The sequence below is a fragment of the Cyanistes caeruleus genome, chromosome 4, assembly GCF_971803275.1.
Source record: "Cyanistes caeruleus chromosome 4, bCyaCae1.hap1.1, whole genome shotgun sequence".
NCBI lineage: Eukaryota > Metazoa > Chordata > Aves > Passeriformes > Paridae > Cyanistes > Cyanistes caeruleus.
The window spans coordinates 15273553-15285401 of record NC_141704.1 but is presented as its reverse complement, the minus strand read 5'-3'; the positions used below and the strand labels follow the sequence as shown (position 1 = coordinate 15285401).

The 11849-nt window shown below is 40.9% G+C and overlaps 1 protein-coding gene across 3 annotated transcripts; it reads right to left on the bottom strand.

The window, feature by feature from the left end:
• Nucleotides 1-1756: 1756 nt before the first annotated feature.
• TRMU (tRNA mitochondrial 2-thiouridylase) lies at nucleotides 1757-11674 on the bottom strand. Of its 3 annotated transcripts, none has more exons than XM_086886860.1 (11): nucleotides 11531-11674; nucleotides 10967-11132; nucleotides 9327-9433; nucleotides 8630-8752; nucleotides 7310-7482; nucleotides 6331-6384; nucleotides 5733-5799; nucleotides 4804-4904; nucleotides 3657-3801; nucleotides 3335-3417; nucleotides 1757-2189 (listed from the first exon to the last, which is right to left on the bottom strand). In XM_086886860.1, the coding sequence occupies exons 1-11, from the start codon at nucleotides 11616-11618 to the stop codon at nucleotides 2043-2045; spliced, it is 1254 nt and encodes a 417-aa protein (XP_086742986.1). In that variant the 5' UTR covers nucleotides 11619-11674; the 3' UTR covers nucleotides 1757-2042. The 3 variants fall into 3 exon arrangements, with proteins under 3 accessions (XP_086742986.1, XP_086742987.1, XP_086742988.1); XM_086886861.1 differs by lacking the exon at nucleotides 11531-11674 and adding an exon at nucleotides 11224-11439; XM_086886862.1 differs by lacking the exons at nucleotides 9327-9433; nucleotides 10967-11132; nucleotides 11531-11674 and having other exon boundaries at nucleotides 7310-7423.
• Between the last annotated feature and the right edge of the window lie 175 nt (nucleotides 11675-11849).

Here is an 11849-nt window from a genome sequence, read left to right as displayed (position 1 = left end):
ACAGATTTCCAGAGATCTGTGCTACCCTTTTTAAAATGTAAATTTCACTGAAGTCCTTCAAATGAGAGAAGAATGTTCCATCACTGGTTTTTACTCAGTCTCTCCTCCTGTGTTGCACTGAGAAGTGGGCACAGCCCAGGATTTTCCTGCTGTGCTGGTATTCATCAGCCCTGCAGAGCACAGCAGACTGGGAGGCAGAGGAAATCTCTACAGTACCTGCCACAGGGAAGAGGAGCACATGGGGCATCCTCCCTGCTCCCAAGGACGTGGCTGAACTTCCTGTTTCTGCTCTGATCAAATTTCATTGAAATAAAGAGAACTGGATGCACAGAGGCATGAGCTGGCTTCCACCAAGTCAGTGCTACATACATCTTGAGTCTCCTTTCTCCCTGGGGACATTCTCAGAGTAAAGGAAGAATTCACCATTTGTCTAGGAGTCCAACTTGAAGTCTTTTGATGCAACCCAGATGTCCCATCTGCCAGCCAGAACTGCCACCAACGTGGTTTGCAGACTACATCCAGCTCAGGCAACCCCAGAGACACAAACTCAGGAGCCCTGCAAGAATGCAAAGCACCAGAGGAATTTCTGTCATGAGCCCCAACAGCACTTCCAGAGAAATCCAGGACAGAGCAGTCAGGTCACTTTTCTCTTGACGAATCTTCTTACTGGAAGTAAGTCTGCTGCTGCTTTTCACCACAGGGACGATATGCTGTAATTACAAGACTGGTATTTTCCTGGGAGCCTCCTCAAAAGATGGTGCTGTTGAATGGGAAATTCAACTGAATTATCAAAGTCCAGAGCAGGGCAGCCACATGAAAAAATTTAATTTCTCCAGGTAGAGTCTGTTGAAGGGGTATCTGTCCATGTATTTCCTTGTTTCTAGGACCTTAAGCTTCCAGAATGAGTTGGGAACTCTTTTGCATTGAAGAAGTTACTCTGTATGCTGTAAACCTACACAGAATGAGGACTCCATTCACTTTTTGCATTCTCAAGTTTCTGTATCTGGTACTATGCCTGCAGTAAAAAGCAAGACATTTTAGAAAAGAAAAACCCCAAAAGTCAGCGTTCATCAGAACCCTCACATATTCAAAGAAGTGTAAGAATCTGTTACTAGTTCTCAAGAGAAAAAAAAATAAAATAAAAATCTCCCTTTTACTTCTACCCATTCAAGAACCAGATGAAATTTGAGTGACCAGGAAACAGATGACTGGCACAGTGTGGCACAGGGGAAAGAGGGCAGGCAGGACCTGAACTCTGACCTAAGTGTGTGTTTTCCCTGCTGCCAGGGCCGTCACCGGCCTGACCTGTACCATGGTCTGTGCCCAGCCCCAGTGAGAGTCTGGCTCCAAAAGGTGCTGCTTCTCAGGCAGCCCACGGCTGTGCTGACATGCCCGGGCAGCTTTATCCCTGCCCTGAGCAAACCCACGAGGGGCAATTCTTCCAATGGATTGGGCTCAGCAAAAATCTAACACAAAAGGGAGAAACTCACAATTACGGATGTGCTAATTGCCACCATCTCCCTACAATGTTGCCCACGGCTGGGAGGGATGACCTTGATGCCCTGGTGCCTCCTGGTGCTGAAGCTGGGAATGGCACATCACTTCCCTGCATCACTGGTGTGTTTTATAAACTGCTGAACTTAAACATCATTCATTCTTCTTCCAGAGTTCAAAGCACAAACATACATTTAGTGTAAAATAACTATGTACTTTACTGGGGACAGATACCTTTAAGTAAGGGAAAAAAAACATTTCATTTATGCATAAGAGATAAATTTATTGTTTCAGACATGATTTTTGTATTAAAATTCTTGTATGTGTAACTACTATTACAGAACACTTCAGGACACCCCTTGATATGGATTAATATAAACAGCACCATACAGTCCAACAAAATTGCACCAGACTGGCTTTAGTTTTAAACTCCTTCAGGGCTAACAGCCAAGACATGGGACTCTCTGGTTAACTGGCCTTAAGAACCACATTTATTATAGCTTTTATTGTTCTCAGGCAGCAAATTCTCCGAAGTCCTTCAATAAGTGTTATGTTGCTGGTTCTATTTTGTCAATCTCTTCTTTCTTTGGACTCTCCTCTCGGTTTTTGCCCTGTTGCAAGGTATACACAGATGGACCCATCCTCAGGATCTTCCCACTGCCCAGGCACTCATCTCCCTTGTAGAACACAGCAAACTAGGAGATAAACACAGAGTCTTTTTAGCAGCTGCAGAAAACATGGTGAGAAACTTCAGAGAAACTGTGCAAAACCTGCTGGACAGCAATTTATATCAGTTCTGTCTAAATCTTAAAAACCCAAAACGAACAAAAAACCCCAAATTATAGAGGATTTGTAGGCTCACATGAGTGTAAATTTATAAACATGTTGGTGGAAATTTCATCATGAACTTCTACAAGGCTATCACAAAGCTCTTCAGTTACTGAGGTGGAATGGATTGTGCTGGAAAGTTTTCTTTCCAAGGGGGATGACATACATAACATCATCTGCATCTTCACTGGACCTTCCCCAGAAAACTGTGCCCAGCCTACGGTGGCACTTGTAAACACAAGAAGGTGACCAAGGACTATGGCAGCAGACCATAGTCTGGAGGCAACTGGAGCTCCCTGCTCAGCAGGTTCCTGCAGGAGAGGGGAGCCCAGACCTCCTGCCTTGTCTCACTCCCTGGCACTACAGAGCCTGGTTATAGGCTCAGCAGCTCCTGGCACTCAGGAGCATCTCCTGAGCTCTGTCTGGTTTCCTCTCAGCTTCTCTCCACTACAAACAGTTCTCAGTTCTCAGGTAATTTCCCTCCTGATGTGTCTCACAGGCCCCCAAGTACAGGAAGGGTGGGTAGAACATATGCTGGGAGAAGGGATGCAGGGAATGCTTGAGAGCCAGTGTGCTGGAATGTGATGGAGTATCTTTATATTGGCAATGTTAAAAGGCATCCCTTTTAGGTACAGTACCTCTTCTCAGCTCTGTTCAGGACAATGGAATTCACCAGTCTCACTAAACAGGTTTGAACGCTAAACCCATATTAAGCAGGCAATTCCCAAATTAATGCCTTTTAAAATCTATTTCCTGCAAACAACAACAGCTTCCATTTCTGCATATACAACTGATTACCAGAGATGCTTCCATGTATTTCTAAAATTTGTAAGCAAGTTTCTTAAGACTATACAGATAACAACAGATCATTAGAACTAGAAACAACAGAGCTAACCATTCGCACATGCAAATAAATTAATCACATTGCTCCAACTAATAAAAAACCTACTGTTTGGTTACCCAGATAAGGTAAAACACAAAAATAGAAGGAAAACTACTTCTAGTAACTTACCTGTCCAGGTGTGATAGCTCTTGCTGGCTTCACTAGTGTTACCCACACACTCCCGTCTTGGTTTAGAGTCAGGACACAAGGCACTAGAGTGGAAAATGATCCAACACCATTATATTAGCCATTATATTCATGTTAGAGAAGACACTAAACAGATCTAAGGCTAAACAGATCTAAGGCAAGATACTACTGCACAGAATTGTTTTGTAAGACTGCAGAAACAGGAAGGCCAGGCCAAAACCTATCCACTATTACTGCAGAACTACACGAACACAATACCAGAGTTTCACGAGAGTAAGACAAAAGAAAAACAAAGCTTGACTACCCAGTGCCATCTGGTGCCGAAATCTGAAATGACATTCCATCATCTTCTCTCTAACGAGCTCTGCTGGAGGTTCCTCTGCTATCCAGTGCACTCGGTTTGTCCGCAGGAGGTCTCTGTACAGAGCAGGGTGATCTCCTGATGGTGCCTTAAAATACGTTTATTTACTGCTGATGTTTTTGCCAAAGAGCATGTAACTTGTAAAGTGAAGCATGGAATACTGAAGAAGCATCAAGCCATAGCAACATGAAGGCAATATGAGCAAGAAAGCAAACACTTTTTTTTCAATAGCACTTAAAATATTCTAAAGAAAGCCTAAATGATTTGTCAGTCTTCTACTTTTCAGAGTCCTATCTCTCTTCTTGTATGCTTTTCCCTCCATTTGCATTTCTGCCTTCTTCAGGCTGAGTTCAGAAATCTGACATTTTTTATGCTACCTCCACCTTCTCCAACTTCCCAAATGAACACCTCCCCAGCAAAGGCATTGCCTTTGACAAACTCACTGCAGGACATAAAATTTTTTTTTAGTGCTCCTGTCTGTTTCTACTCATTGTCATTTGATTATGGTTCCCTGCACTGGCACATCATCAAGCAGCAGAACACCTCATTATAATCACATCAGTATCCAGGAAGCCTAACAACTGCATTAAGAGGAAGAAATATTATCAATGTCAGCAAGCTGCAGAACTCTGCATCCCCTCATATGATTAGCTATTATTTATCATATATATTCTGCCTCAGTTTTCAAAATTATAAAACTGTGTCACTGGCTCCTCGTTCTTTTACTAGAAAAACAAAGCAGCAATAAATCATAAACCAAGGTAATACACAATTTATAAACCACACATAATAACTAAGGTAAAATTCTCATGTTTTAGAGTAGAAAATGAGAGCTCAGAGATTGGCTGATTCTTTTCAGTATTTGCTCTTAGCTTGGAAAAGCTCTGTGCCAAAATCTAAAACAATCTGGTGCTCATGAAAAGCCTGTTTGGAAAAGATGTTTCACATCTGCTGATGCTACACTAGTTGGTTCTTGTTTCCCCCAAGAAGAGAGCCAAGAATTCTGCCCAGGTTAGGCTCATGTTCCATACTGCAGCAGTCACAAAATGCATGCATTAGTCATTTGCAAACCCAGTGTTAATTAACTCACCACAAAGACATCTCCAGTGCTGACATCTTTGTCTACAACAAACCAAGCATCCTTGAGGCCTGCCAGTCGAGCCCTCTGGCCTATTGTGAACAGGAACCAACCTAAAGAAATATGAAAATGGAATGATGCTAGCAACTTTTCATCTTTTCCTTTCAGAAGAACACATTAAAATAATTTGCCCAAACTTTATTGCTAAACAAAGAATAACAAACCAAGCAGGTTTAGAGAAGAGGGCCAGCCACAAACTAAACTAACATCTACTTGAAATTTCATCTGTACCTGAAATGCAAACTAAAGATTACACATTAATCCATTTCAACTGTGGCATTCTTAAGTCTTACAAAAGACATACATTTACTTATTTCAGTTTCAATTTGTGTGGGTTATCTACCATTCAGTCTCGCCAGTCTTCCTTACTTTTATGTACCAGTATAATAATCTATGATCATAAATTACTTGGGAGAGGAACTCTCTTCTGGCAGCTTGAACTGAGGACAGCACAGGAAGAACACACAGAGAAAAGGAAAAGTTAAGGTGCCCATATTTGATGATGTCCTGCTATGCATCACTGAGGTGCATTTTCTTCTGCAAACTTTATGTCCTAAAGAATATGGAACTGAAGCACAGTCATTTTGAAGGAATTAAGTGAACAGGGGTCTAGTCATTTTGAAGGAATTAAGTGAACAGGGGTCTCTTGGTATTAAAATAACAACTACTTAGTACCAACAGAGTAACCCTAAAACTTATTTACTTTCTTGCATTCCAGAATAAATAACCAAGAATTAGTTGTAGTTCAAGGTTCTACTATTGTCTACAGCAAGTTTTCCATGGTTTAACAACTGGGTAAAACCTATAGACTCCTTTGGAATTTCCCAAAATACTGTTCATTTATCTAAAAGTAAGTTATTAAGGTGGGTTTAGCAAATTACCTTTGTGTCTTCCCATCACCTTCTTATCTTCTATGGAAACAAAGTTACCTGGCTGAGGTTCCAAATACTAAAAAAGAGGAAGAGGTAAGTCACAAGACAGCCCAAGAAAACCTCATAGTATATTTCAGATTCTGTCACTACAAACTCTCAAAGCTGAAAAATAACTCTTCAAGAAGCAAACTCTGCCCAAGCAGCTTACTGACTCGTCCTTGACACTGCTCTCAGAGTAAAGCAGAAAGGGCAGTCCCTATGAGCAGCAATTCTAGGCTTCACCTCCCCTATCCTCATGTATGTCAGGAGACAGCAGGATCCAGCACTCTGTCCCTCTCACATACCAGCTATTTGTCAGAGCCTGGCAGGCACAGGAGTGCATATTCACTTCTTTTGCTCCAGAAAATGAGTGACATTTGGAAGAGGGGCAAGATACTTCCTACAGGATGTGGGAGTCAGCTTCTAACTAGGCTTGTGACTGCAAAGGGAGGTAGGACACTGCTACTTACAGCGGGCCACAAGCTGATAGAGATTCTTCTGTAGACAGTGTTTTAAAAACTGAACATCAAAACGGAACAAAGATTGTCAGAGATTTAGTGTTGCTCACCTCAAGAAGGAATTTTTCGAAGTTTCTTTCACCAATGAAACAGACCCCCATACTCTGAAAAAGGAACATGGAATTGAATACAAAAGCAGAGAAAAATATTTGAAATAATGTCTATTAATGATCTGTCCAAGATTTTTTTTCTTCCTATGTATCCCAAACTATCTTAGGCATTTCATAAGCAAATCCATAACATATGCTGCAACATAGGTAACCTAATTTTATAGAGAATTAGTGAGAGTTGTAAGCATAGAATTAAGAGGGATAATAGGAAGTAGAACATCTGTTCAATAAATACATTAACCTTGGTGACTAGATTGTATGTATATTAAAAACAATGTATTTCATATTAAAGTACAAAAGCAACAAAATGATAGTGATGGTCCATCTCTTGGAAAAAACCACTTTCAGAACCAAATAGGCTTTTCTTTTCCTTCCAGTTACTGCTGACGTTCTTCAAACAGCCATTTACTGACGTTGAATATAAGCATGAAAACCAACCAAGGCAGCAGCTGTAGCCACGACTGCCTGCATTACAGATTTTAAGATCAACTCATGAAGCCTTAATTCTCAGAGAAATGTAACTTTTTTTCTTTTTTTTAAAGAGTAACTGTGGAAAAACAGTATGATCCAATTTTTAAAGACATACTGAGAACTAGTTTTAAGTGAGGAAGCTCTTAAAAGTTATGGAGAATAAAGAACAAAGATTTCCCCCTTGCTGTGATAGAGGATGCTTTCCTTTAGGCTCATAGCATCCTACACATTCACCTTCATCTTAGTTCTTCTGACAAAATACACAACTAACCACAAGCTCCTAAAAGTACTTTTAAGGAAGTAGCCAGCTAAGAGAAATGCCTCCCAACCTATTATATTATTCTTTTCTATCAGAAACGGACAGGTTGTCACAGGTTGAAGTTACAAAGTTCTGTAAAGTTGTTTTATGGAGAAATATAAATCAAAACAGTGTTAAGTGTTACCATGCCTCTTTTTTCTTTAGCACATGATGAAGGTCATGTTCTGCTGCTATCTTCTTAACAAAACTTTTTGTTAAATCCCCTAAAGGGAAGATGGTTTTCCTTAAAGCTTCCTGTGAAATCTGACTTAGAAAGAAAGTCTGGTCCTTAAAGAGGTCAGCCCCTTGAAGGAGTTTCACAGCTGCAAAGTGAAACACATAAAACATCTCAACATAATTACTGTTAATAGTTCAAATTGCTTTAACATTTTGTTTGACAATCAATGTTTCTGATTTATTATTTTCAAATGCATGTTAGAGATAGTCTTTTACATACTTTTCAAGATCTAACAAAAACACTTGGATATTTTCTCATCACTAAAAAGATCTAGAAGATACTGGTTTCATACTCTGCAGAATCTTACAAAGACTTACACTGCCTCATCTATATCAATAGTGCATGTGTCACTGGCAAGGACATTGACCAGCACAAAAACAAAAAACAACTTTCACATTTCCTCTGAAGGAGAGAATGAAGATTCAAATACTTTGGCATATACTGTTCTTCAGAAAGATACTGTTTTGCCCTGAAAGCACCCTACTAGAAATCAATTATTTGAGCAATCAGAGGAGTTATTACCAATGCTCAGAGATTAGTATTTTTTCTTTTAAAATAGATTAAATCTTCTAATTATCCAGATGAAATAAAATTGGTCCAGTTTTTCAATCATGTTCTGCCCCCTCTCTTTTAAAGTAAATAGCTCTGCTGTTGTACAAACACTACTTTATGTCTTCCTTGACTCAAACACTAACTACAAGCCAATAGTTCAGCCACAACTGGTGATACAAAATCTCAGTCATGGGACAAGGAAGCCCATCACAAAACACAACTTCTGTAAATCAGAGCCTCTCACATGTATAGACCATAGGTCCAGCTGAGGCCATTGCAACTTTCCAGAAGTAAAATTAAAACAAAGAAACAAATAAGTCCCTTTAAGTTCAGGGGTGGACAAATGGAAGCAGGGAATCTGTAATGTAAAATCATGACTGTGGTAGCTTTGCATAGCTTTAGTTTACAAGTTTCTTTCCCTTTGGGTATAGCCTGCTTCTCACCATATATGGGAGACATTCATCTGACTCATAAAACAAGGAAATTTAATGCTTGAAAAGTCAGGGTCATTTTCATTAATGTAAATACCTTGTTTAGTACAACCAACCATCTACAAAGGCTGGGGCTTAATTGGTAATCATTGTGTGTAAGGCCAAAAACATCCCTGATTCTGTGACACCAAATATAGTTTAAATTTCTTTCATATGTAGGACAAAACATGAAATGAAGATACAACTTACTATTTCTAACTTCAAAACGGTTTCTGAAAAGCTTCTGTGGTCTTTTAGTATATTTCTGTTGAAACACTTCCTCATCCTCCAGTGAGGTCCTGGCATAATGCCCAGTAGCAATTGCATCTGCTCCTATTAAGGGAAGAAAAATCAAACATAACATAAAGGCTCAAACCTGAAATCCACAGTTCCAAACACAATTGCAAACATACAGTAAGAAAAACAGAAAGCAATGAAAGGAGAAAACATATAGAGAAGTCTTATACTGCCAATAATTATACTCCTGCTATTTAAATAATGCTAACTATTCACCAGCATGCCAGCACTTGTGCTTTTGTACTTTAGGGACCACCTAAGAATGTAAAACTTAACAGTCAGGTCAATGCATGTCCCTGAAATAAATCTGTTCCTACAGAGCAACCTAATCTATTAGAGCAACCTAATCTAGCGTAAGACATCCCTGCCCAGGGCAGGGGAGCTGGACCAGATGACCTTTAAAGGTCCCTCCCAACCTGAACCATTCCATGTTTCTTTATGTAAAAGCAATCCTAAAATAAAATTCTTTGCAATTATTGACACACTGCTACAGAGATATGAGTTAGGCATGCACATGAACTCATGTATTTTCCCACCTTTTAAAGAGTTTGTTTCCTTTAAGCATTTCCATGGCATACACTCTGTACTGACACACTTGAAAATGCCTTACCAAGGTTATCCATAGCATAATGCAGAAAATAGTTGAATTTGATGTGCTTGTTACACAAAATATCAGGATTAGGCGTCCTTCCCAATTCATACTCTTTTAAGAGGTCACTATAAAATAAAGACCCAAATGTCTATCAGAATCATTAATATACATAATACTATCAGAAACTGGACAATGCTTAAATATGAGAAGACACAGTCACTGTAAACATTTTATGTTAGAAATAAAATACCCATTAGACTTTAATGTTCAAAAATCCAATGTTTGGAAGTTTTTCTCCCAAGTGCACTGGTTTTACTTTTCTCCATCTGAAACAGAATCAATTGCTTTTTCCTTACCATGTGACACTACATTAAAAAACAGAAAATAAAGCAATATATCTCTTATTTTCTCTAACTCCTTCCTAAAAGTTCTGAATTCTTAAATCACCTGGGTCTACCCAGAGCTGCCTCCCTCTTGCTGGATCACATTGTACTCCTATGGTACCTTAGGAGTTCTATAAAGGAGTCACCAGAAAGCCAACCTCAATTCAGACCTTCTAGTAAAGCACAGAACCAGAGAAAGGGCAATGAAGGGTGTCTATATCTCTGACAGAAAGAACTGAAACAGGCTTTGCACAAACCATGGGAAATACAAGACCTGGAACAGTTCTCGTGATAAAACGTGTTTTATGTGAATAACTCTTTAAAGATAAAGATCCAGAGGAGGAGTAAATTTAAGATCAGTGATAACAGTAAAGAAAAATGGGTTCTGAAACAAACCAAGACACTTGTAAAAGAATGTTAGGAAACACTGTACTAATAAACCCCAAGGAGTTTTGTAGCTCTTACTCATTCTCTCACACCAAAAAGGGAAAAATGAACTTTCCTAGAAAAGAGCTGTTTTGCAGTTTTCTTCACAGACTGTCCAAAAGTTTGGTGCTCAGCTTGATGTCATTTCAACATGCAGTACAAATAGCATGACCAGATTATTCCTCAGTTTCATGTAAGGTAGTAACAGCACTACTTAAAGGGGGATGATGAAGATCAGGGAACAATTTTTATGTACTTTTATGCTGTTATACCAACGTGCCCCTTCTCGACCTACCTTCCAAGAAAATCTCTCAGCTCTTCCTATGTAGAACTTCCCTTAAAGTGCAACAAATTCATAGAAAATCTGAGCACCCTCTTTAGAGAACAGCTTCAGATTTGTTGTAAGTTGAAAGAAGCAAGTCAAGATCACAATCATTTTGTGCTAAACTGGATTCAGCACACATTATGTAAAATGCACTTTGTAAGTTACACACACAGATAGTAACAGTACCACATTAAATAATTTTTTTGAAGTTGCAGTAAGGTTGGGCCAGTGCATCAGTAGCTGAAGAAATAAGCTGCAATAAAGCAATTTCTACGCACTCACACAAGGAGAAATCTCCCACTAAAAAAAATAACATATTAAAACTAAAATAAAATTCTGACCTTAAATACAAATGAGAGAAAAAAATAATTCCTCGATATTTAACAGACTTCAAGGATTTTTCTTAGCATTGATAAAACTGCAATGAATTGCCCTTGCTCATTATCTCTCCATTCTTACTTTTCATTGTAACACAATAACATACTGGTATACTTTAAGACCAGCTATCATAAAAGTGTTTTTACCTGAATACTTCATTCCAGTACTCCTTCACGTAGGAAACCTGGTGAAACGGGATATCAAGCTTCTGGCACACCCGATAAGCATCTTCACAATCTCTGTCAATGGAGCAAGCTCCCTGTTCATCCAGAGGGTCCCAGTTCTTCATAAACACACCTGTCACCTGATAGCCTATGAAATGAAGGCAAGAATGACTCAGAAATTCTTACAGCCTGGACACAAACCCTGTTTCTCAAGAATGCCTTTAGTTACTGCATATTACCGAAGATGTGAGCAGTCCTGTGCCACGCTTTATAGCACGGTTAGTGTATAGCTATGCTTTTTCTCTAGGTAACAGCTAACCCAAGCTCTTCTAGCAACCTAACGCGACGCAAAGTCACATCTCCCGCCCCGTTCAGCGGACCCCGCGGGGCCCGGCTCTCCGCGCTGCTGGGCCCGGCTCCAGCGGCCCGAGGGGGCGGCCAAGAGCGGGGGAGGCGCCGGCCCAGACCCGGCTGCGCGGGGACCGAGCGGGGACAGGGCAGGGCCCCGCTGCCCTCGCTCCCTCCGTCCCGGCCCCAGCCCCGCACCTCGGCGGCGCAGCAGCAGCGCTGCCACGGCGCTGTCCACGCCGCCGGACACGGCGCAGGCCACGCGGCGTCCCTGGGCCGCCAGCATCGCCCCGCCGCCGCTTCCGCCCGCGCCTGCGCGCCGGGGCCGGGCCGGCACCCGCCGAACCGAGCGGAGCGCGCCGGGAAGGGACAGAGGAGGCCTCTGGCCCTCATCAGCCCACCCAAAACCCTCACAACATGCTCGGCCCGACCCCTCCCACTGCCCCTGAGCCACGGGACACGGCCCCGCCAGTTACATAAAGGAAAACCCGGAAGAAAACATCTCCCTTAGATCGCT